This window comes from Benincasa hispida, chromosome 2, assembly GCF_009727055.1.
Source record: "Benincasa hispida cultivar B227 chromosome 2, ASM972705v1, whole genome shotgun sequence".
In the NCBI taxonomy this organism is placed as follows: Eukaryota; Viridiplantae; Streptophyta; class Magnoliopsida; order Cucurbitales; family Cucurbitaceae; genus Benincasa; species Benincasa hispida.
Window position 1 is genome coordinate 14256813 of NC_052350.1, and position 27007 is coordinate 14283819.

At 34.5% G+C, this 27007-nt stretch overlaps 2 protein-coding genes across 4 annotated transcripts; one reads left to right on the forward strand and one right to left on the reverse strand.

The window, feature by feature from the left end:
* Positions 1 to 1602: 1602 nt before the first annotated feature.
* On the forward strand, positions 1603 to 19197 carry LOC120070708. 3 transcript variants are annotated; one of them, XM_039022555.1, is made up of 8 exons: positions 1603 to 2015; positions 2821 to 3860; positions 11143 to 11203; positions 11310 to 11425; positions 11938 to 12028; positions 12877 to 12924; positions 14990 to 15092; positions 19062 to 19197. In XM_039022555.1, the coding sequence occupies exons 2-7, from the start codon at positions 2821 to 2823 to the stop codon at positions 15086 to 15088; spliced, it is 1455 nt and encodes a 484-aa protein (XP_038878483.1). In that variant the 5' UTR covers positions 1603 to 2015; the 3' UTR covers positions 15089 to 15092; positions 19062 to 19197. The 3 variants fall into 3 exon arrangements, with proteins under 3 accessions (XP_038878483.1, XP_038878482.1, XP_038878484.1); XM_039022554.1 differs by lacking the exon at positions 19062 to 19197 and having other exon boundaries at positions 14990 to 15347; XM_039022556.1 differs by lacking the exon at positions 19062 to 19197 and having other exon boundaries at positions 2862 to 3860; positions 14990 to 15347.
* On the reverse strand, positions 17474 to 26512 carry LOC120070707 (pathogenesis-related homeodomain protein). The gene is given in 12 exon segments (XM_039022552.1): positions 17474 to 17906; positions 18981 to 19178; positions 19437 to 19487; positions 19594 to 19683; positions 19787 to 20017; positions 20686 to 21039; positions 21169 to 21281; positions 21370 to 21493; positions 21992 to 22157; positions 23738 to 24360; positions 25000 to 25069; positions 25929 to 26512. Coding segments are annotated over 10 exon segments (2148 nt in total). The 5' UTR covers positions 24283 to 24360; positions 25000 to 25069; positions 25929 to 26512; the 3' UTR covers positions 17474 to 17630.
* Positions 26513 to 27007: the final 495 nt, after the last annotated feature.

A 27007-nucleotide genomic window follows, 5' to 3' on the forward strand; every position in this document is an offset into this window, starting at 1 on the left:
TTTGAGATTCAACAAATTGTATTTGATTATTTGCACAATTTGCTCGAGGTTGGAATTGCTTCAATGTTTTTGTTTTGTTTTTCTTTGAAAAACAAATGAAGGAAAGACTAAAGCAACGCAGCATTAAGAGCCACAGGGATAGACTCCAACCAAACAACATCAATTTCTTCTTCCAAAGCCATACGAGCAAGGTGATGAGCCACTACATTCCCCTCTCTGAAAGGCAATATGAATAGAAATGATTGAGGGCTATAATCTGCCTTTTGAAATCCTAAAGTACCCCCAACTCAGATAAATCTCAAATTGAAATAGGCATAGAATCAGTTTCAATCACCAATAGAAAAAGATCCATCTCGATCGACACAAATCCACCACTTCAGTCAGATCTTTTGCCATTGCCACCGAGCCAACATTACATAGAAACCGCGTTGCAAAGAACTTGGTTTGATGCATTATTAACCACTACATCCACACCTATTTTGGTTTCATATCGATTGAAGCAACATCTATATTTAGTTTGAACCAGTTAGCTAGAGGAGGAAACCTCGACCTTGGATCCGAGAAGATGTTGACATAGAAACTCGACCATTCCTCAAATTAGCAGAGTGAAAAGTAGCAATATAATCACTGACCCACACATTGATATTTGAATCAAATCGAGTTCCTGAAAAATGAATCTTATTATAACAACACCAAATAGCCCAAAAGAGAACAATGAACTCTTCAAACTCACTCCACGACGATCTTTGATGTCTCAAAGGATGTGAAGAACAAATTTAATGATTCAATGGTATCATTTGGATTGTAGTGTTCAAGAATATTTCAACAAGGTCACCTCTTCTAAAATTATGTCTCAATAGCAGGCATGTGATTAATCAACTAATTGGAGTTATGATGATATCGACAAACTAAATTACGTTCATGTAGTTCAATAATTAAGATATCTTTACTTGTTCTAAAAGGTCATACATTCCAAACTCTTGATATGATTGTTACATATATATATTTATTGAAAAACTAGTTTCATGCTCGTTTTCACAATATATTAAGAAACCATTTGTTCAATATAACTTGCACACAAAACTTTTTCACATTGACCAATTCCGTATCGCTTTTATGTCCCATTAGCAATAACATTAACATAATACTCAAAATAAATGGATCATGTATGTTGATGTTGACTAGTTGTCAATGAATAATCGAAGAAAAACATGTTTTTAGATAATTAGTGTGGATATCTCCTACCTAATAGATCTAGAGGCCAAAACCAATTTTTAAATCACCACTCTCACAATTTGAATTTTGTCTAAAATATACTGATAGCCACTAAATAAGGATACTATATGTTAGTTTCGATACAATATCCATCAATCTAAAAGTAATTTTATTAACTATTTTCATCCAATGACGTATATATTTTACGACTATTCATATGTTGACATACCTTTTATTTTTACCGGGCTCATTTAACCTTTAGACTAACATATCTACATTTTCGAACTTTTGACTTTTTTTTGGCTAAGAATACAATGGAAATTACACACATATTCACCACACAAAAGTCTCATTGTGTCTCATTATTTTTTCAATGGATCATTTTTCCAAGTTTCATAGTCTCTGTCCACCCGTACAAAACCCCGAATAGATTATAGCTGTCAAAGCACCTATTCGGAATCATCAATTATGTTTGGTCATTTTGCCTTTTCTCTTTGTAACACTTTTGTATATTACAAAGAAAAAACTGTGTGTAATATGCAAAACGGGTGATCTACAAAGGCAAGATGAAAAGTTGCGTCTATTCTAGTCAGGGAACCCCCCAATGAATCAATTTGAGTATATAAACACGGACGTTGTCTTTTCTGAAATATAAAAGAAGGGTAATAAAAACGCATAAATTTTGAAATATAGATGAATCTGGGATTCTGAGTGGTAAAGGAGCACAAGGGAAGAAGCATTTCTCACAACTGGGTTGGGTTGATCATTCAGAAGAACTGGCAGATTGTACGCTTCTTTTGGTTAGTTTAATCTTTCCTTCTCTACTTCTAAGAATCGGGAACAAAGTATAGCATGATGGTGTTCAACTTTTTTGGCCCTTTTAATTGCTCGTTGCTTGTGTTTAAACTTCATTTGTTATTTGAATGGATTCTTTAGCAGTGTTTGAGTATATAAGTGACTAATTTAAGAGATATTATTGTGAAAATATGCTCTGTTATGATAGATTTTCTGATGTGGTTTTGGTACTCGACGAAAACTTGACAATTACTTGCCGCAGACTGTTTTTTTCTTTCATGGGTTGTGATGTAAAGTGAAAGGTTATATTGGAGGATGGCATAAATTTGCATGATATTTGTTCTCCGAGTTGCTCGATAATGTGAAGTTGGATGGACGGTTATTATTGATTGAGTATGAAAATTTAGGGTTCAATGTTTTGGAGTTGGGAAGATTGCGGCCGAGTAGATAGATTTTGGTGAGTTCCAGGGTGAGACTTTGTCCGTGTTTTCTTGATTTACCATCGTGTCATTGGCTATGTCAGCTTTAAAAACTTCCAATCAGGAGGAAGATTGACACATAATGGAGTTATGTTTCGTTTCTTTTTTTCCTTTTTCAGAAAATTAAAAGAAATCTTTGAGACCCCGTTGACGGATTATTGATTTTCGTGAGATCTACAGTTGAATTTCTTAAGAGAGGCATGTTGCTTTTTGTCTGTCCGAGATAATACACTGATGCTAGATAAATGATCGGATGTGCTCCACTGCTCAAGCAAAACTTCTTTTAGTTCTACTTGATGTCTTATGTCGTGCTTGCTCTTGAAATTCACAGATGTGCCCCCATTGTGATGAATTCTCTCGTGATGGCTGCAGAAAAGCTGGACCAATCATAGAGGAAAAGAAGAACAATGGTGGACGTTGCTTAAATTTTCCAAGGGCCTTTCCCCAGATATCAACTGTTAGTATGATGCCCGAAAGTTCAAAATCTAATGTAGTATATAGGAGAAAGAAACTGCGAGGCAATTCTGATTCCAGGTTGTTGGCTAATGGGACAGATTGTATATCTTTGACTAGTTGTGATGGTCATTTGGGAGAAGACAAGGAGCAAGCTGCAGCTTCTCAACATAACCACAAGAATGAAATCATTGGAAATCCTGTCCCTCCTTTTCCTGTTTACAATGGAAAAACTCAAGTTTCAGAACTAGAATCAGTCAATGGTTGTATCTTTGGGGAAGGGCATGGTTCAGACGAAACACCTAATAATAACCTGCAAAAAAGTTTGGAGGTTGACAGCATTAATGATAGCTGCTCCTCATCTAAGTCAAACATGGAACTTGTTTCAACTTCTGTGAAAGTTGAAGTGGATGACACAGGTGAGTGCTCCTCTTCTAGCATTCAAGTTATGGAGGATATGGTCGAGGATATTTCAGGAAGAGATCTATGTATCGTTATCCTTAGAAGTAATGGGCTCTTGTCTTCTATGGCTCATGCTCCTGAGGAAGAAAGTGATTTTAGAAGCGACAATAATTGTTTTCGATTGTGTAAAACTTGTGGCTCTTCAGAATCAGTCTTGAAGATGTTAATCTGTGATCATTGTGAAGATGCATTTCATGTCTCATGTTGCAATCATCGCATGAAGAAAGTGTCGAATGATGAGTGGTATTGCAATTCATGTCTGAAGAAGAAGCATAAAATTTTGAAGGAAACAATCTCAAAGAAATTGGCAAACATCTCGAGTAGAAATGGATCTTCTAAGGGTGAATCAAATTCCATAGCATTAATGTTAAAGGACACAGAACCTTATACAACTGGTGTTCGTATTGGCAAAGGTTTTCAAGCAGAAGTTCCAGATTGGTCTGGCCCGATTTCAGAGTATGTTATTTTCTTTAATTATATATATATATATTTTTTTCATGCATAAAAATTAATGGCTTTGTTAGGTAATGCATTTTATGTGTAAGGTCAATTCTCTTCTTCTTCCTTCCCTTTTTTTTGGGTAGAGAAAACAAAACTGAGGTTTTGCCTAACTCATGTTATTGATCATTATCCGAACTTTTTCCTTAAACGATATTAGAAGCATTAAGTGAAAGGTAGAAGTAGTTGTTGCCCATTGGCCATGACCTAAGAAGCACAGATACTGGCCCACGACACGACACGACACCGACATGACGACACATCAATTAACAAAAAAGTAGGACACGACACATTGGGATATGCTATTTATCATTATTATTATTATCTTACAAAAATAAATACATATGTGCATAATTTTGACATATTGTGAAATATGTGCACATATATTTAACAAAATGTAATAAAAAAACATAAATGGAAAAAAAGGAAAGATAAAGACGGAAGGAAAAAAATAGAAATGAGAAAAGAAAAAAAAAACAGTAAGAGGTCGTGGATGTGGATCTTGAAGTTCAACTCTAGAATCTTGAAAAAGTTGGGCTGAACAGTTAATTTTAATTAGCTGAAACTGCTACTTAATGGGCTATCGATAGTGGGTCTTGTTTCATTGTTTTTTTAAATTTTAATTTTTTTAATTTGTTTAATTTATTTTAATTCAATTCAATTTAATTTTTGCATATGGAGTGTCCTTGGTGTGTCCTAGACGTATCTTGGCATGTCCTGACGTGTCGGAAAACAAAAAGATAATAACAAAATAATGGACCTGTCAGCTTGTGTGTCACGATCCAACACGTGTCTGACACCAACACTTCACCAATTTAGAAGTGTTGGTGCCTTAGAGGTCATGACAATGCCTATAAATCATTATGCTTTCATGAAAGGATGGAAAATTGTAGAGTGGCTCTTTGGGATCTTATGGAATTTTTAGTTTGAGTGAATAGGAAAGTTTTAAAAGGCACAGAGAGTTCTTGGAGTGACGTTTGGGTCTTGGCTATGTGTTAGGCCCCTAAATTAACCTGCAAACAATGAAAATTACATAGAACACAACAATAAACTAGAATGTTTAATGTTCTATCGAAAATAACCTGCAACTTCAAAGAGTTCAACAAGATGACAACAAAACAAACGAAAATGTAAAGACACTCCAGCAATTCTAGAGGGTTGGTTTCTCTCCTCCAAAAGGGATAAGATCCAAAATTCTTAGTGCTCTCCCTCCTTCATTCCTCTATTGAAATAATGAATGTCTATCAGAGTGTACGGTGTACCACACAAAATCTCCTCCGACCCACTAACCCACATTCCATCACCAATTTTCCTTCTTACCCCTCTTAGTATAAGTCTGTATGATTGGGGGCTTCACACTATGATCCCTATTTTGGACCTTTATAATCAAGGATTTTAGTGATTATTCTTTTTTCCCTCATTGTTGTGATTGGGAGGCCTTTCTCGTATTTTTGTAGTTTGCTAGCCATCACTTTTCTTGTGACTTCCCTTTTCTTTTTTGTATATTCTCAAAAAAATATTACCATTATATATTCTTTCTTTTTTATGAATGAGAGTTGGTCTTTCATTCTTAAAAAGTAGGCATGATCTTGATAACAAATTAACTATTGGTGGATTACTTTTTTCTTATATCGTTAGTATTCAAACCAATTTAAGTGCACCTTGAGTGTTCTCGACAATCTGTCTAACCTTAATATATTGGGTTGTTATGAAACTCATAGGATTTTAATATTCTAGTTAGGTAGTCACTATAGTGTTTGAATCCATTCTCTCAATAAATTTGTTACCTTTTCACTCGCTCCAACAACCACAAGGTCAACTTATGGTGGTTTAGTTGATATGGATTATCGATTTAGAAAGAAAGTGGGGTTTTAAACATTTCATATCTCCTTCCTATCAAAGAAAAAAAAAAAAAGAAAAGAGAAAAAACATTTAATATTTCCACATTGGTCAATTTCTCTACTGGGAGATCCTCTATCATGCTAGAATCTATGTTTGTCACCCATTTCGGAGAAAAAGGGAAGTCATTTGGCTTAACTTCATCGGAGCCTTCTTTTGGTCCATTTAGATGAAGAAACCATTGTATTTCATAGGACAAAGATACTTATTTTGATTGTGTATTTGAACACTTATCTTACACTGCCCTCTTTTAGTGTAAGTTCTCCCCTTTCTTTCATAGCTATAGTTATTCCTTTGGCATAGGGGATGCCGTAGTTTCTATGAAACGAAGAAACCATCATTTCTCATAAAAGAAAGTATTTCATATCTCCATGAAATAGTTTTCTTTAAGGAAAAAAAGATTTATAGAAAGCATATGGTAGAGTTGATTGGAAATTTTTGTTAGCAGCCATGAATTAGAAAAGGTGTCTGATGTCATATCAATATGGATGATGAGATGCAGCAAAAGGTTTGAGATAAATGCTCCACCGTCATTTTCTCTTTTTATTTGTAGTCATGTCTTAAATTGTTTAATTGACCATGGTCTAATTGGTGGTTGGTTGGGTAATGATATGTTTTTTTATTTTTTTCCAGAAATAGAAACATTTCATTCATCAATGAAATAGTGGATTACAAAAAATCTCTTCAATGAGAGAGGAAAAAGGAATAAGAATTTAAAGGAGATTTAGTATTACACCAATTAAATGCATGAGAAAGGACAAAATAAAAAAAAGATCAAAAGCAAAAGATGTGTCCCGGAAGATCATTGTATTCATTCCAAAGAGTCCAAAAGAAACTCCGCACAATAGCCAAGCCAAAGAATTTTCCTAGAACCACCAAAAGGATGCCCCACAAGTAGGGTAGCTAAGATATCAAAAATGGAATTAGGGAAGACCAAAGACCAACTGAAAGCATCCAAAACGAGAGTCCAAAAATGCTGCTCAAAAGGGCAATGGGCAAGCTAATTGTTTGATGATATATAATTAAATTTATCTTCACCCATCAACTTAAGCTTTTGGGTCAGTTGGTGATTTAAGATGGTATCAGAGCAGGTAGTCCAGGGAGGTCCTGTGTTCAAGTCCCTGCATTATTGTTTCCTCCCCAATTAATATTCATTTCCACTTGTTGAGTCTTCTTCGTATTTCAAACCCACAAGTGAGCGGAAGTGTTAGATGATATATTTAAATTTACCTTCACCCATCAACTTAAGTTTTTGAATCAATTGGTGATTTAAGACCAATGAGCCTGTGTTTCAAAACTACGGCAACACATAGAGCACCAAGAGGGGGAGAGAAGCATGTAAGGCATGCGACGTTGCAATTAATCATCAATATTCATGGCTACAAGGTTGAGCTCCCATAAGAAAATTTTAATCTTCTTCGATAGGAATCCTTCCACAAATTACGTGGTTGAGGTCCTTCCGGTGAGGATCAACAGTCTCCAGCAAGTCAACCATAAAAGGTTTGACAGTATAATAACTAGAAGAATCTAAAGCCAAATCCAAACATCAATAGAGAGGCGAAATCTAATATATGTAAGATGATGGGATAAAAATAGCCCATTCAGATATTTCCAGATCATTAAGATTACGATGAAGATGAAAATCTCGGGATTCAGTTTTAGCAATCTAGACATCAACTGCCATATCATTAGGGCGAAGGGCTAGGCAGAATAGACGAGGGAAAGTAGTAGATAAAATACCACAACTAAGCCAAGGATCCATCCAAAAAGAGGTAGTAGAATCATTACCAATACACCAGTGGACACGACTATCAATCATCCCAACGTTCTGACAAATATACCTCTAAGGGGAGAGATGAGAACCCTGATGTCTAGAAGAAGGCCAACCCCTTTCATTCAAATGGTGCATAGCAACAGTAACTTTCTGCCATAATGCATCAGACTCAGTAATAAAACGGCAGACCCATTTAGCCAGAAGCGCAAAATTACGATGGTTAAAATTACCAATGTCAAGGCCATTCATTAATTTGGGACGCTGGGTAGACTCCCAGTTCACATTATGCATACCACCCTTATCACACCCTTATCACAAGAGCCTTCCCAGAAGAAGTCACGAACCATCCTCCAACATAGAAATGATAGAACTGGGAGCACGAACAAGGATAAGAATAAGTGGGTAAATTAGACAGGGTAGCCTGAATAAGAGTATGTCTGCCGCCTTTAGAGATATGTGTATATTTATGGAGCTTGTGTTTAATTTTCTTAACAACAAGTTGCCAAAAAGCCATAGACTCAAAATTTCCAGCAAAGGGCAAACCCAAATAGGAAGATGGCCAGAAACCCCTCTTACAACCAAAGGTATTCAACCGCCACTAGAATCAACAAGGTGAATACCAAGCAACTCATTTTTAGATAGATCGATATTTAAACCAATGGCACTCTCAAAGATACCAACCACGTCAAATAGATTTTGCAAAGCTGAATGATTCGCTGTAGAAAATAATAAGGTTTCATCTGCAAATTGAAGGCGATTTAAAGTGAGAGAAGAAGTACCAATAGGATGAGAAACAGTTTGACCCTGAGATGACCTATCTTGAGGCGGCTCAAGCAATTAGCAACCAAAATAAAGAGAAATGGAGAAAGAGGATCTCCTTGCCAAATACCCTGAGATGGAATGATCTTCTCACGAGGATTACTATTCAGAATGATAGAATAGTTTGCACTAGCGACACATCCTCTAATCCACCGATGCCAAACAACCTTAAAACCTTTAGCCTGTTACACAACATCCAAAAAAAATCCTAGTCCACCGTATCAAAAGCTTTCTCAAGATCTAATTTAATAACCACACCAGCCTTATTAGTAGAAAACCCATCATCAATCAGCTTATTTTCCATTAAAGAGGCATCCAAGATCTATCTATCAGCCACGGAAGCAAGTTGATTAGCAGCAATAGTACGAGGGAGGACAAGTTTTAATCGATTAGAGAGCATCCGTGCGATAAGTCTCATTCAAAGATGCATTGATGATATACCGGACGAGAAAAAGTCATTGACCTTTGACATAATATCTAACTTGATAGTAGACCAGAAAAACTTAAAAGTTGGAGTGTCAACTCACGTTGTTTTGGAACTACACTATAGACACCATACCATTAACTTAGGCTGGAAGGTCTTTTTGTAACTCTTCCTTCGGGAAAGGAGATGCCTTATCCCCTCCCTTAGGTTGTTTTGTTGGGGCCTCACGCTGTTTTAAATGACATCCTTTGTTGCTCATAAAAAAGAAAGATATTCAAACCTTTATCCCTTTTCTCAGCACCATTTTGATTTAAAGACATACCCAAAACCATTTTGTAAAATATAAAAAGAGGGTTTTCTGGATCTTCTGTAATGAAAGGAGTACAATCTTTTATGAAGAAAACTCTCTTTTTAATGGGATATATTTTTTTTTGGGAGCTACTACCCGATGCAATTTATATTTTTTTCCTCTTTACCTAAGTTTTTAGTCTGACTTGTACTAGTTATCTCTTATGAAAAAAAACAAAGGATTTTCTGAGACATTTCTATAATTAAGGAAGATAAGTGGTGTGGTGCTTAGGTTGATTTTGCAGGTGCATTGTGTCATGGAATTAGTAAGCGTGATGTTTTTGTAGTTTTTTTTCTTAAATATAGTTTTTTTGTTTTTCCCTACTGGGACCTTTCCAGCAATTCTCTTTGGTCCGTGAGGGGTTCCTTGTCCCTCTATTCTATATTCCTCTTCTTTTTTCATTTTTTATTTTTAAGTAATTATTGGTTTCCCATAAAAACACGTTCCCTCATGCAAAAATAGGTCTCCTTTTGGTTATTTTTTGTCCCCCTTTTCTTGTTGAAAATGTAGTTTGTCGCCTCGCCTTGGAGTGTGTTGCACAATTCTTTTTGTTACACAATGATTCTTCGTCAGTTTAGACAGGAGGATGTTCCTTGTTAATACTCTGATTTAGGTGTAAGGACCTCTCATCCGTTAGGCCTCTAGGCTATGTTCTCCCCTTTTGTTCATTAGATTTCTTTGTTTGTCTTAAAGAAAAAATAAAACTGTCCAACAAGATTGCCCTCAATGCATTTCTGACTGTCTACAAGGCGTTTCACCTAAAAAACTAGTTAATAATAGATGCTCTATCATCTATGTTCTATTCACTTCCAAGGCAGTTCAGACAGGCTTGAGGACAGAGCATAGGGCGCAGGTTCTGCTGGGTAACTTGTATTGGGTGTTGATGCTTGTGTGTGCTAGGAGTCGGGTCCACAAAAGAACTTGACCTTTTCAGGAGTTCTTTTCTCCAAAAGTTGCTTAGACAGTTGTCCGTTCAATTTGACCATAGAGCTAAAAGATTTGATGTTGATTTAACTGTGAATGCCTCGAGTCTTTGGCCCAAAGCACAACTCATAGTCCTCTTGAGCTTAGTCTTGGTGCGATCAATCACAAAGATTGTCTACAACCTCATATGCCTTATATGTCTCTTTTGCCTTCTTGGTGCATTATGTGTCAATGCAATTTGGAATCACTAGCTCATCTTTTTTGTGCATTGCTATTCTGCTTCTCGTTTCTGACACATTGTTTTGGAGGCTTTTGGTTGGTTCCTAACATGCTCTAACCATATTTTTGATATTTTGGCTTCTCTTATGGTGGTACTAAAAGACTGAATGATCGTATTTTCAAGGATTCTTTCCCCTCTTTTAATAGGTTTATGGATTTGGTTTTGTTTATGGCTTTTTTTTTGGTACCATATTGGTGTCTAAGAGTTCATCTAGAGATTGCACTTTAATTTTGTACCTCGTTTATATGGTTTTCTTGCGTCAAAGCTAGACTAAAGAAGTATAGGTGTTTGTTATTTTCTTTTTGCACATGCAATTGATGGTCTTGTGGGTACAAGAGTTAGTCTCATTACTCATGCCTTTTGTGAGCCTTTACATCAGTTATATTTTTAACAACCCTTACATTAGTTTTTGTCAGAGTATTGATACATTAGTTCACCAAATTGATCAACTTAGACTTTTGGGTTCATCAGTGATTTGAGTAGTAGATTTGTGTTTAAACACTTGATTGTAATTTCCTCTCCAGTTAATATTGAAAAGGGCATTCTACAAAATTTCAAACCCTCTAAAACTAGATGTATTGTAGTCTATTCAATTAAATTTCTGGGTTCAATGGTGATTTAACAGTTTTAGTCAGTAGTTACAAATGACATACTTTTACGTGTCAATGATATGGAGAAAATGTGCACGCTAGGATGCAGTATTTACTTTTGAATTCCTGGTCATATTTCTTCCATTCTCTTAAAGCATATATTTCTTTTGGGCCGATGTAGTGATACTGATGCCACCGGAGAGCCATTGGAAGTGGATCCTTCAGAATCTTTTCTTATGCATGTAAGGCATCAATTTGCTTGTGTTAAATTTCATTCAGTAACAGAGTTTGTAAATCAATGAGAAAAAAATGACTTGGCTTTCTACTTCCTGACCAACAAAATAATAGGAGGAGAGTACCAATAAACCTTGTAGATTGAGCACTATTGGAAATTGGCTTCAATGTCAACAAGTTATAGATGGACTGGGTGGTGTTAATGGAGCCATATGTGGCAAGTGGCGCAGGTAAGGAAAATGTTATATCTTATTCTGCACTCTCTTACTCTCTTACTCTCTCTAACTAATATCTTGTTTGTATTTTGGAACTAAAAATTTGTTCTAAATGATCTCAATTGCCATTACATTGACAAGTTTACTTGTTTCTCCAATCACCTCAACTTTGGAAATATTATTGAATTTCAAATTTAGGCAGGATTAATATCCTGTCTATTTTGCAGGAATTTCTTCCTTTTACAAAAGATGAAAGTTATAGACCTTGTTATTTAGGTTATTATGTGTTCTTCTAGTAGCTGATGGTTTAAATTAATTTCTTTAAATGTTTGCCAGGAAATGAACTTTATGCTCATGTATTCATTTGTTGTCATAGTAAGTTAGGGGATGAAATCCTGATCTACTTTAATTTTTTCCTTTTCATTGCTATCTTGATTGTCGTTCATGATTTTGAATCTTTAGATAATTTTGTGAACATGCCAAATCTTGAGGTACTATCTCTTTTTAATTTTAATCTGGCACCGTAGGGCTCCTCTTTTCGAAGTCCAAACTGATGACTGGGAATGCTTCTGCTCTATCCTCTGGGATCCGGCACATGCAGATTGTGCTGTACCTCAGGTGAAATGACCTCTATACTGGGCCTTTCTCACTTGATCTTGTGTACACAAGTCTTCGGCAGACAATGCTCATTTTAGGAGTTGACATTATTTTCAAGAGGTCGTTGTGAAATCTTGTATGCTCATTCATATGTTTATTGCTCGGCTATATGGCTCCTAAAATCTTAAGATCTGCCTTGGAAGGAGCGTTTGAAGGCATTTCTTTGGTTTTTTTTCTCAACCCACGTGGTTCTAAGATTCCCATAGATTACAGAAAAACAGATATTTAAACTTATTTTAGAATGACAAATGCTTATTTCTTAATTCAAATATTTTTACAAAATTTTATATTTTTAATTTTTTTACAGAGATATTGATATTGTCTTTATTTTCATAAATTGAGTATCCTGACATTTTTGTCAACATCGAAGTCCACGTAAAGGTAGAATTTTAATGCACCAACATGGAGAACTAGGAAATGCATGTGGATGAATGATATTTTTTTTATTATGGGAAATTATAGGGGAGTTTTGCAATTTCCTTTTAGTTGGTGAATTTTTTTTTTCAATCAAGCTTTTACTGTGAAAAAGAAAATACTAGAGATCTAACAAGATTCGTTCAAATTGAATACTTTGTTAGTAAATAGTTCTGAGTTAGTTGAGCTATTCCTTTATAAATAGAAGATTTGGGCTTCTTATTCATTAATTACGATTACCAAATTCATTTCCGAGTCATATTTCTCACTGAGAGAGCTTTAGGCACCGTTGTTCTCTCTTTTTCCTTGTATCATTTGGAATTGAGTCAGAAATTTTTTAATCATAATAGGTTGCAATAAATTTAACTAAAGCAATTCCTTGTGTAAAATTGCAGGAATTGGAGACGGGTCAAGTTTTAAAGCAGTTGAAGTACATTGAGATGGTATCGTCATTTCTCTCACATAGTCTTCACGTTAAATCTGCTTTTACTGTAGATTTTCTTAGTTAACCTTTCTTTTATTATTATTATTATTTGTATGCATTGTCCAAAATGTTGTCCAATAGGGATGTTAAAAAAACCCGATGATTCGAAAAAATCAATCAACCCAACCCAACCTGTGCGGTTTGGGTTGGGTTGGGTTCAAATAAATGAGAATTTTATGGTTGGGTTGGTTCATAGATTTACCTAATATAACCCAAACCGACCTGAATTTATTATTAACTTTAAAATATATATTTTTTGTTACTTATAATACAATTATTTATACATATATTGATTTTAATTTTATTGAATTCCAATATTTTTTGAATAATTTATTTTTCAATAACTCTTAAAAGTAGTTTCTTTGCACTTTAGAAAGAAAATTTCCACTATATAAATTGAAATTAAGTAGTTAATCTTAATTCAATATATGAAAATAATTAAATTAGATTTTTACATGTTTACGTTTTGCTTCTTTTTAGAATAAAATTTTAAATAAATAACCCGAACCAACCCAACCTAAATATTTCATGGTTGGGTTGGGTTGGGTTTATTTTTTAATAAGGATTATTTGGGTTGAAGAAATTTACAACCTGAACAATTGGGTCGGGTCTAAAAAGTCTTTCAACCAAATCCAACCTAACTCATGAACACCCCTATTGTCCAATATCCCTTCATAGACATTGGGTCTCCTTGTTTTCCATTTATAACCCTGGGGGCGTTTGGGGCAAGAACTTCCTAAGACTATAGTAACCACCTCTTACTACAGTAAATACTATTTTGTAGTCTCTAATTAGCTACAGCAACACTATTTCAAAACCCTCGATTGTTACTGTATTTACTATTTGCTACAGTATTTACTATTTTACAATCATTTTTTTATTCCTTGCTATAGTGTTTACTATTTCCTTCTCAAACTAAAATAGTTTACACTTCAAACACATACTATTATAACTCAAATTAAAATAATCTACATCCCAAACACAAACTATTATAACCCAACTATAAACCTAGGATTATAATAAGCAACTCTTTCGCCCAAACACCCACTAAAAGGTTTTGGAAGCCCAAGCAACAATTAAATATAGAAGTTCTCCATCTTAGTCTAGAAGTTAGAACTCTTCATCATCAATACCAAGTCAAGAAATGTCAATCTATATGTCGATGCATCTTCTTCGAATCAATTTTGACATTTTTGCTGTCTTGCTTTCTATTGTCAACTTATCAACTGTTTTGTTAGCTACTAAAACCATGTAAATTATATTTCTTGTTAAGAAAATTAGAATCCCGAAATAATCAAATGGATCGCCTCCTCTGAAGTTTGGTCTAGCAGCCAATAGTTTCCTACGATTATAAAGACAACTGGATTGATTAATCCTTCATCCTGATAAAGTTGATGTTAATAAAAAATTATCCAAAGTATACCTTGGAGGAGGATCCTTCTCGACAAGATTGCTATGGAACTCAATCATCCCTCCTATCTTCTCTTTTCTCGACAAATTTCTCTCATCTCCATGTTCCACCTTGCAAATGATATTTTTCTTCCTACTGTCATTAGCAATAATGTGGAAATAAGCAGTGTTGGAGCTTCTTACATTCGTCCATTCCACATTGGCTATTTACGTCCAGATTATCTCCTCCCTGGGAAAACTATTGATGGAAATCAGAACCGGGATTTGAAATCAAGAAAGTGGAATTATAATGTTCTACAAAGAAAATCTAAGGGTACTAACAACTTAGCATTCAAGTGGCTTAGTTCTCTTCCAAAATTCGGGGGACTAAAACCCTTCCAACATACTCTATATGCAACCATTCCATTAGTACACTCCTTGGTAATGACTGATATGCTTTTCTAATATCCTGATTATATTCCTAACATTTCCCCACTTATATTACTGATAATCTTTTGGAAATTCGGAAAGTTCCGTGCACACTTTTTTCTCATCCTCGTTTGTTTGGTTCTGATAATATTAATTCTTCTCTCTCTCTCTCTCTCACACACACACTCCCTCCTGTGGATTTGTAGTTGAGGCCTCGGTTAGCTTCCAAAAGACGGAAATTGGATGAGGCCAAGAGCAGAAGTGATGTGCAGAACCTTACAGAGGATACAGAACACAAACCTTGATATGGTGAGAACTGCTTGATAGTATTCAAGTACCGTAACTCCATATTTCTTACAAAATCAAGTAATTCAGATTAAAGTTAGGTCTTATATTCTCTACCTTAAGAAGCATTGTAATAGTAATATCTTGTATGTTTGCAAATTAAGGACTAAATATGATGTGTGAGCCATATTTACCATCTTCTGCTGGCTTTTTGTCTCTTTTTTTCTTGGAGAACGTCTGTCAAGAGTAAAGTGGGTAAATGGAAATTGCTTTTTGTTAGTGCGTAGAGAAATGAAATTGGAATAGTTCAAGATCTTTTACAGTTCGGTATTGTTTTTGTTACTGAAGTTTGATTGAACACTGATAGCTAGTCGAGTACTTTAACGGTATAGTTTATTTCAAATCTGCTTCTACCTAGAAAGGAAGTATGGTTTCGTGGGATGTGGGGTATGTTTTTGAGAGCAGAAGTATGGGAACTAGAGAAGCCTAGATTGGCTCTCTTTTCCATTTGAATATTGCAGGAGAGTTTGGGGTGAATTAGGTGGAGAGATTAATGTCAAGTATGAGAGGTAGAAAGAAATGTGACGAAGGGGATGGAAAATTATTGGACTGTTGACTGTCTGATGTTCCACATGAATTTGTAATATTCTAAAAAAAACTATCAGAAGAGAAAACCACAGAAAAATAATCATTATTTAGTTGTGTAACATTATTAAGAGCGGGGAAATGTTTACTACAGTACTCATTCCTTGAATATCCAGGTACATAATTAATCAAGATATATTTTGTTTATGTGGGCTTCACCATCCCATTCGAGGGTACCTACTATAGATATTCCCATACCGGCGTCAACTGAATTTGAAGAAAATTAATTTAGTAAAGATAATTTGATGCTATAAGCTTAAATGCTAGTGAAAGATCATATGGTCTGAGTGAAAACCTGGGGAGTTTTGGGTCCATTTCTTTTTCCTAACTGAAGTTTGTATCCTGTGATTGCCAAGATTTAGGCATAATTGGTGTTCTTTTGATTCTTTCCATTTATTGATCTATATCTATTAAGTGTCTTTTTCTTTTTCTAGATATCTTATTACTAATTTTATTTCCTCTTTTGTACCTCATTCTTTAACGACATCTATAAAATGTGTTAGTAAGATTTCTTTGAACATTAGTCTCTTTTGATTTGTTGAGCTTGTCTCTTGTTTAAAAACATTTGTTAGTAGGGTGATCAATAGAATTGATGTTATGTTAAATAAATTGCGATTGTGATCACATTTGATTTATGTGCTTTCACTTTTCCAATTATTTATTGCATATGTTATATGAACTAATGTTGCATGGTAAAATTTAATGTAAATCAATAGTAGTCTAATGTCTTCAAATGGGGGAGTTGATTTAATTTGATATCTGCAAAATCCCCACTAGAGAAGCCTTGCCTCCAAAAGGACCAGAAGAAAAGAAAGGAGACTTCTGTTTAACTTATAATATGGATATGATTATGTTTTACAAATCTTTTACCATTATCCTCTTTCAAAGTAGAGCAGGTTGAGGACCTCTTAGATTTTTTGTCAACAAATTATTCATTATATCAATCTTGCTAATATAGCAAGTATTGAGTGTTGTATATATATTTTTCTTTTCCATTTCTCTTACAGAAATGTTTTGAGGGAAAATTCCCACTAATTCCCCCCAACTGTTGAACATTCTTGAGATTGATTATGTGATTATAAACTAAGAAAATGTTGTTTGAAGGATTTATATTTTATTTGACTGTATTTATTGATGGTGTGAATTGCATATATATCTCCAATTATTAGCTGCAAATTTCAAATTCTCTTTTATAATCTAATAATGAGTTGGTATCCCTCCCCTCCCCACAAAGCTAAATGAAAAAAAGAAGACAGGATTGACTACTGAAAAATAAAATTTGAAAATATCGAGTATATATCTAGTCATGAATGCACTTCTGATTTCTGACAATTAATTGTTAAAAGAGGTAAAAAGTCCATCCAGATCGATCTAATGGAACAATATTATTTTAAGTGCAAATAGGCCTAAAATATCCCATTCAACTTTCAAGTCTTGAATATCACTTTCAAACTCTAAACTAAACTTGTATAATAGGAACCACAAAAGGAAAAGGAAAAATCTGCTCAAAGTCAAACTTTAAAAAAATATACAATGCTTGACTGATACAAATTAAACCAACTAACTTTATTGCTTTTATATATCAACAAATGGAAGCTTTTGGTAGAATGTATGTATATATTTAGAGCCTTTTTGAAATGAATTTCCAAGTGTTCTTAAGCACTTAAAAATGTCATTCAAAATAGGTTATTATTCAATAGATATAGATTATATCTGAAAGTATACTTTTCTTTTTCATCATTGGTCTTGGGAGCCAAGTCTGGCAGAAGAAATGTTCAAGAGAATATTTCACTCGTGCAATATGGGAACCTGTAGCATCTGATTCAAAGTTTAAAAACAAAAATCAGGTATTTAAGATTTATCATAAGATCCCCAACTTTGAATATGGGGTAGAAGAATTAAAGTCACTGTACAGGATCAAACCTTTTCCTTTAACACTGCCACAGGAACATATACAATAGTCTGTTCAAACATGTGTGACCTATCTAAAATCCCATCATCTTTCTTATTTGATAGTCTAAGTAATTGCTGCTTCATTGCCTCTAATCTACCATTAATTTTACACAATCTTTCCATCTCCACTTCTGCTTCTTGACCTCCACCTCTAGCTACAAAGTTTACCCTCTTTACCTTCGTTTTTCTATTCTTTAGGAGATTCTTCAAGCTTATATCATCACCAAAATCAAAAGCATCCTGGATAAAGCAAATAAACATATCCAAGTTAACCAGAGTTCAGGTTTCCAGTTTATAACAGCTAAATATGATGAGTCAGTTTCTAGCTTGCATTTAACAAAATAGGAAAAACTTGACATGAACAGTCAACATGTCTATGTCTACATAAGCCGATCTTATTTTGGTATATGCACTATGTTGAATGAACCTAAATCAGATAAAGTGAGATTTACAAGGTTATTTTATCGTCATACGACGTTGCTTCAGATATCAGCTCAATGTTCATTTTGAGAATTTCAAGCTAAAAGTGATTTTTTACATATGCACAAAAGAAACAACAGAACAAAATACTGGGTATGAAGAAGATGATCACAAGATAACAACTAAATCAGCGATTCTAGCTTCCAATGCAGTCTATGAAAACATGAAAACTCGTGTTCCAGAAAGGTTCACCGAAACAGGTGTCTATTATTTCCAAGTCCAAACATGGTTTCTTAGTTCACTGCAAACTGTTTTTTGAAACCAGAACAATATTTTCATGTTTAAAATTTTATTTATTGCGTTATTACTTCAAGAAAAAAAAAAAAGAAAAGAATAAGACAACAAGATTTTTCATTGATGAAATGGAAAAGAGACTAATGATCTTGAAATAAGACATGAAGCAGAAAATCAATAGAACATTGATATAGCATAAAATAAGCATCCCAAATAATACATAAAATGTGAATAAAGGAGCCAGCACAATGATGGAAAAGAGTGCAAGAAGATGAAGCATTAAGATGAGCCAGCAGATTTTATCATCAAAAACTACAACACTTCTATCATATGAATGTCTTTAAAATGAAAAGCTAAGTAGTAAAGCAAAGGGGAAACAATGTCCTTCCTAACAGATTTTCAAACAAGCGTCAGCCTTATAATTTGAGGCCTTTTTCAACGCATTTTCTTTCTGATAAAAACTTGTATCACACTTGACTTGGAATTTCCCTCAATGCTGATTTGTCTTTGATTATATTTTGTCACGCATTAGAAAATACTAGATTTCATTTTTTATTTTTTTTATTACTATTATTATTATTTGTTATGGGCAAACGGTACCTTGTTATAGTTGGAAGATACAAGTGATGATTTTCTGTGCTGATTTTTCTTCCAATGACTTCCCCGCAACTTCTGCTGCAGTTCTTTTACTGGGGCGTCCTCAAATGAAAGAAGATTCTCAGACATTTCCTTTGAATCTGCTAGTCTGGACTCATTGGAAGTCTTATGAGAACTGTGGGGTTGTGTTGCTCCCTCCGCCTGTAATGTAAAGAAGAATGTGAGGATCAGTGTCAGAGTCATATGCAGGCACAAAGCTGGTAAAAGTTAAAAATTCCTCTATTTCTTTCTTTCTATTATTTGGTTAAGTTTAAAGAACTGCTTCTAAAGAGATTAAAGTTGTCATCATTTACAGACAAATAATCTTGAGAAGATCAGGACTGCTAAATTTTCACAAGATGTCGGATATGATATGAAGCAACAAAGGAACTGGCAAAGCCACAAGGACACCAATTTCACCTTTCTATTTCTTAGTGCAGAGTACCGTGCATTCTTGAACCATTTGCTGACCTGAAAGTCAAGACAAACTTAAATATATGAACATGTAACAAAAAAAAGTTATAAATGACAATGTAAACCAACCAACCAACTTGATAACTTATATGATTGTCGTTACCTTTTCAGCATCAAGACCCAATTCTTTTGAAAGGTTCTCCTTCACGTCTCTAGAGGGAAGTTCATTTTCAGCAAATACTTGGCGAAGTTTCTGGTAAGGTTTCACAAAGTGGGTAACATGTTGATTTGGAGGGAGAAGAGCTCCTACAAACATTAAATGGAAAACTATAGACATTGGATGGTTAAATCTGTACCTCAACTGCATAACGTGGGATTCTGAAACATGATCTACTGTGAGAATTGGGAAGTTTTTTCTCTGCTGCCATGTCAATGTCTTGACTCTTTTTTTCGCTTTCACTGAGGGACATGAGAGTACTTGCAGCATCACATTCCTTTTCTCTCCGTCTTCTTTTTGCAGGTCCCCAGTCTTCATCTTCACTAACTTCTTCTTGTTCGTGTGGTGGAGCATCCTTTCCAAACATTTCCTGAAAGGAAGAATAGTAACCTCAACCATAAGTATTTATAGAAGATATCCTTAAAATTGATTCCGGAAGATTCCACATGATAGTACGTAACACAAACTAATAACTTCCCTGTAGTTCAATAAACGGAGCCCATAATTTGAGTCAATTACAAAAGGAGGATACATTACAGAATTATTTGAAAGTGAACAGGGCTTATAACTAAAAAGGGAACTTTTTAAAAAAAAAATAGTGGCAATGCTCCTCCATTGTAAGTCTTAGACAACCCATGTGGTTAACTATTCATTGATCACAATGGTGCCTTGCCTCTCATAGAACGCTTGACAGGAATATTCCTAATATAAAATAAAATAAAAATTATTGTGATCAATGAATTCTCTCTTGATCCCTACCCAAAAAGAAAACTGCCAAGAAATTGTAATATTGACCGGAGGAGAAATTTACCGGGACATGACCTATGACTTGAAGTAATATATATATATATAACTTATGATTAAAATTTTCTACTACACCCAGGCTCAAACTTCGTGCAATCCAACTACCACATCTTTCTTCCGCCTTTATAATTGATTAACAGGTAAGGTCGAACAAAATGCTCAATTTCACAAGCCAGGCAGCCTGAGAATATTACTTCCTAGGCTTGGAAGGAAATAGAATGCCGAGAAACTTACAACATATAACTTTTTATAATCAACAGCCTGCCGCTGCCGACGGCCGCATGCAATACTCTCTTCATTGGATCCATCAGAAACTAAGCTGCTACCAGCACCCAAGTGATCTTCACATCCAATACCATCTTTAGCAGTTAAATCCTCGCCATCTAAAGACCAACTCAAGCTGGTTGAACTACTGGACTCCTCCAAAACATCCTTATCATTTTCTTCCCCACTTGCGTTGTCATAGCTATTCTCCTTCTTATCTGGATCATAGTCATCATCTTCAGAATCATCTGAGGGCCAATCTTACTCATGATTAAGCAACGCATTTCCACCATCCGGGAAAGCAGCTTCTTCTTTGAAAACGTCCTATCCCAAGAAGGGTTAGATTTTATAATTACAATTGATTATGATACAAATATCACAAATTAAAGAAGGAAAGATAATAACATTAACAAAGATGAAAACTGAGTTTGGAAGATCTTCAAAGAAACTAACCTCCCAACTAATGTTCAATGAGAATCGAGTACCAAGATGTGCATTCATTCCTTCCAATATTTCCATCTTGCACTCACAAAATTTGCAAAACCAACCCTGGTCTCCTGGAGGAACTACATATAATTTCAGGAATCAGTGTCATAAGCTACCAGATAAAACCCCAGTTTGCAAATTCAGGAGAAAAATATGGGGTCAACTTACTATTTTTCGTGTCTAATGGTGGATCCAGACATTTTTGGTGAAAAGCACAGTTGCATGTCCCATCGCAAAGTATAATGTCATTGTCCGGGAAAGCTTCACGCAATTTGCATTTTGCACAGAATATCTAGAGAACAGAAGACAGACTTTAATGCAATAGAACTTCAGATACAAGATTATAGCATCCTAACTTTTACGGGCTATGTATTCAATTCATTGTAAGAAAATAAATGCCATAATAGTTGGTCGGGTTAAACCGACCATGGTTCAAACTTTCCCACAAGATTCACATATTTTCCGGTCAAAGAAGCAATGCAGAAAATACCAGATAAAATCCATCCATCAATATCCCAAATCTAAAAGTTATTTGAAAAGTTAAAATGTTCAATAGGAAAGAGCCGAGTTCATTACTTCCAGACTCTCATCTATGCACCCCAATGAATATACCTTGTTGCATGAATTTATCTCTCTCCTTTCTAAACTTGTCATGAACCACAGTTGTCGTCCACCCGGAACAAACCACAATGATGTATAACTTATTATAGTTCTCTAATTAATTTGATTCAAAAAAGAACCAACATGTGTAATTTGCTTAGGGTAGAATACTTCTAACTACACTATTTACATGTTCGTGGTAGACAGATCCATCAGGACCAATAACAGAGTCTTCAATGCATCCTACTGAACCAAGCAAATCCAGCTGGCGAATAGCATCACGGATTCCAAGTTTGCACTTTAATATCTGCTTCATGGCTCTCTGAAGTTCCTTTTCTGGCCTAATTTTTTCTCGGCTGTAGTAAATAGTTATGTGGGGGGAGAACCCACATAACAACAAAAGGTCAGATCATTTTCCACTTTCAACACAAAGGTTTCAGCTTCTAAAAGAACTTTATCATCTGAATTTTAAAAAAAAATTCTTCATGGAATAATTTAAAACAAAAGAAATGGGGAGTACATCACACTATTGAAATCTTTGAGGTAGTTGCAAGGATGTAATGGCTTAACAGAATAGTAGTTTCATATCATTATGTACTGTATTCAAGGAAAAAGATATAAACAATAGCTTCACTTCTCCATTTTTCTATAGCAGAAATGTCAATTGCATGAAATTCTCAGTTCAGTCACCTATAAAAATCAGCAGCCTATGAGGGAAATGAGCATGTAATTATCATATAGGAGTCATTTTATTGCAGAGAGAAGAACAAAATTTTAATTTATACTGACAAAGAAACTCCTGATGATTATTTACAATGTTTATTTTCAATAACACCATGAAACTAGTGTTCTAAAAGAAAGTGAAACTACAAATTAGATATTTGTCGGAAAATCTTAAAATTAAGAGCTCGGCTCTTCATATGTCTGCGTTTTAGGTTATTGTTCTTCTTTACTCATAATTCTTTGATATCAACATCTCCAAGAATACACAAAATTATGGATATTAAACTTCTTTTCATCGTTTCTACTAAATGTGTTGCTGCTTTAGAACACATCCCATTAACTCCAAAGTTCAAAATAGATTTTTTTTTTTTTTTTTTTAAAAAAAATAATAAAAAAATAAAAAAATCTAACATGTGTGCAATGCAGCCTACTCTGGTTCTCGGATAGGCTTGTCCTGTTATGAAACAACAAATTAGATCTATGTCAGCGGTTTTGGTTTTGGCAGGGCTATCTGATTAAGGATGGGTAACATGTACCTAGATCAACTGTGTCAAAGTCCATTTTTCAAAGAATAGGTCTGGTATTAAAGCTAGTGTTCTCTTAGGTTTCAAGGGAAATATTCTATTTGTAGGTGGTAGTTTACAGGAAATCTGGAAAGTAAGAAACAGAAGACTCTTGAAGATAGATACATAAAAGAGCTCTACATTTTGGGAACATAGGATAAATATGGCTAGTTAATCAGTTTTATGAAGAAATGGCAAGTTAATCATTTGTAGTAAGAATGTTTGCATTTATACCCCTATCTTCATTTCAGGAAAAAAAGATTTAACTTTTACAAGTTTCCATGCTGCTGGCTTGGAAAGGTATAAAATTTCCATGGCCTTTATTGAAAATCTCATTGTCCAATACCTATGGTTTCTTTTAAAAGAGGATGGCATCCTATTAGAGAGGGACATGATAAATCGAAAGCTAATAACTATAAGCTGCTCCTATTAATTCCACATTTCATCAATTCCAAACCTTAACGATCATGTTTTTTTCTTTGTAATCTCATTCTCTCAGAGATAGATTCTCTCTCATCAAACTCACATCATTCCTCCTCCCCCACTTTGTTAAAGGGGGTGAAGAAACATCAAATCTATCATTATAAAGATGAGAAAACAAATACAGAACTTAACTGAATACTGTGAGATGTTGAAATAATACTTTTTACCTCTGGCCTTTCCAACCTTCTCCAGAGTAAGCATCAATAAGGTTTTGCTCTAGCTTCATTTTAATTATAAGGTATCTTGTTCTCCTCTGTAGGCGAGAAGCTTCATCTAACTCCACTTTTTCCTTTTTTCCTTTGTTCTTCCTCCTTTTCCTTTGTTGGTTTATCTTGACCACCGGCTCAACCTTTTCTGCATTCCCTTTCGTATTAGCTGATGACAGGGATTTACCACCTTGAAGCTTTGACAAAAGTAACTCCTTGGAAGATTTTGTATCAAGTTTTTTTAGCTGAAATTTTTTAACGGCCAGTTGTCTAATTGTCACATTTTTATTCCCCTTGCTCAAGGATTTAGGAAGAGGTCTCCTCTTGAATGTTGAAGAAATTGGCTGTGAGTGCGACTTTGTTCTTGATTTTTTCTGCTTGGAATGGGATATTTTGCTACACCTTTTCAACTTCAGAGGAAAGATAAACTCTGATCCAGTTTCCAGCTTGGAGTGAGAACATTTTCCAGATTCCTTCTCAATCAATCTCCTTCCAGCACCTCTCATATTGATCTCCAATGTATTCTCATAGAGAATTTGTCCAAAAAACTGATAACTGTTCTTCAAGTGTACCTACACATGGAACTATAGAACAGGTCAATCTCCACAGCATAAACATGGAGAATTAATAAAAGAGAGGAATTACAGCCCCCCCACGCACAACTAGAGTTTTATTTGTAATTTAAGAAAATAAATAAAAGTGTTTCTTTTGTTATAAGACAAACCCAACAGCAGATGTCCTCTTCTTCGTGCAATTCCAAACCAATTCATATTATAGAAAAATAGCATTACCATTCCTCTGAAGAGGAGAAAACTATCCACAATAATGCCTTAAAATCTAAACAGAATGGTATTGTACAAATTAGCTAAATTTTATAGCTAGTCTAACAAGGAAAACAGACAGATATAAAGCTTCTGGAGCTCATATAGAAGATGGAATAAAGTGTGCTGATGCACCTCACGGTCTATCTCTGAGAACGATGGAGTTCACCATGTGAACAGAAAAGGCCAATTCGGCTGGCATATAACGACAATCTTCTCCAATAAAAGAAAGAATTAACAAAATTTTCTAATCACAAAGTTGGTTTAACTTGAAAAAATGGATATGATGATCTTAACATATTTTTGAAATCAAATTCAAGGCACTGTTTTTGAAAGAATTTCAGTACAGTCCTAGATATGAAACTCAAAAACAGCTGATTTGAAGACCATCTTTCTTCTTGCCTTCATTCACTGCAGATCCTCCACAAAACTATTCAAAATCCAAGTCCGTGGGCTTCGTAAGTGCACAAGTCTGTACAATTAATCATACAAGAGATTCTCACGTATGTTGCAAAATGTAACACAAATAACTGAGTCTTAGCAAAATCTGAAATCAAGTTTCCCTGTGCAATTTGAAAATGACATACAAACAAATAACGACCAACATGAGTTAAGGCAGTAAGTTCTTGAAGAAAGATTACATCAACCTCTGCAATAGAAAATTAACACTTTCAAATATATGAGGTGTAATAGAGCAATTCTTTTATTATCGATAAACACCAAAATGGCTAATGGAAAAACATGAAAAGAAATCTAAACCACCTGTTATACCTAATAAGCAAACTAAATAGACAACAGAAGCTTGTTAGGCCGAAATCCCCAACAAATATGCACATTACAATTAATCTCCTCAACAAAAATCACCAGGTAGTGAGATATGGTAATAGGGCACGAATCCACAAAACATGAATGGAAATTCCTCGCGCATTTTCACCAAAAATGGCAACTTAACAACCAACGTGAGGTAAGGTAATGAGTTCTTGTAGAAAAAGAAAAGCTACATGGATCGCCGCAACAAAAATTTAATTCTTCAAAATACATTGGGGAAAATAGAGTAATTTGTTTAAAGAATCTATCATGAATGATCATCATTCATCAATATTACAAATGGAAGGCCGTTCAAAACTATCCAAAAGGTCAAGTACTTGTGATCCGTAACAGACCAATTCCACAGATACCCAGACGCTATTTGGCCAAAATCCCCAATAAATCCACACAAACATAAACCTTTAAGTAGACCCCCAAGAACATGGCTAGAAATTAAAGGAAAAAAAATCACATTATGGACTAAAAGAATGGACGGAAATTAAAAAAAAAAAAAAGGAGGATACCTCGAATGGCGAAACGAAGGGGATCTTCAAATTGAATGTTCTAACCATCTACAGCCAAAATTTACAGCAGCAGACGGAAGGAAAGTGAAATCAAAAGAGCTAATGGCAAGTAAGAAGATGCTTCTCATACTGAATCGAGAATCTGGGTTTGAATACTACATTTATGAGTAGCCGCCACAGTTCTTCCTATTTTCCTACAGAGATACCATACCAATGGTCACCGCTCTGTATCTCAGCCTCTGCTTCTGCGATCTCTGGACTTGGAAACTCTGTCCCGGAATTGACTCGACACCAACCAAAAACAACAAACATACCATAAGCGACTGCAATGCTCCCTCTTTGGATCATCAAATGCTCATACTCTGTGATGAAAGGATTCGAACTAAAATGGATTTGATGTTCAAATAACTCCTGAGAATGATTGATTGATTGATTCAGATTATGGTGGAAAGAAAAATGATTGTGAAATACTAAAATAAGCGATTATTCAAACGCCAAGGGAGACTACATGTGGGAATTCCTAGTTCAACTATGAAGTAATCTTGAAAGAGAAATTGTTCTCATTATTTGTTGAACTTGGGTTTAAATTCTTAATAATTATTATTTAAGATATAATAAAATCAAGTTGAGGTAAATTTTGGGAACAACTTACAAGACGAGACCTTTTGGCATTGTATTGATATCGTTGATATTAATAATAATAATATTATTATTATTATTATTGGCTTGTTTACATTATTAATCATTGTATTAAAATGATTAGATTTTGATCAAATTGGATAATTTTATATACATACACATATACAAAATTAGAGACCAATACAATGTAAAATGTCAGTTTTCTAAAAGCAGAAATGCTATTAATGTTTACGTTTGATTAAAATAGAGTCTGATACATTGAAAGTCATTATGCTACTAAATGGGAAGGACGATTTTGTTGCATAGGGAAACATTATTAATGTTATTGGTTCTTTGATTTGAAAAGATTTTTTTTCTTCTTTTTGGATTGTGTAATTTCCCTCCTTGTTTACGGGTGTTAGAGAAGAATTTGTTGCTTATTTATTTATTTATTTTAATAT

Coding starts and splice junctions, on each gene's coding strand:
- LOC120070708 (XM_039022555.1), top strand. CDS start 2,821: ATGTGCCCCCATTGTGATGAATTCTCTCGTGATGGCTGCAGAAAAGCT. Junction 11,426..11,937: donor ATATGTGGCAAGTGGCGCAG/GTAAGGAAAATG, acceptor CTGGCACCGTAG/GGCTCCTCTTTTCGAAGTCC. Junction 12,029..12,876: donor CAGATTGTGCTGTACCTCAG/GTGAAATGACCT, acceptor GTAAAATTGCAG/GAATTGGAGACGGGTCAAGT.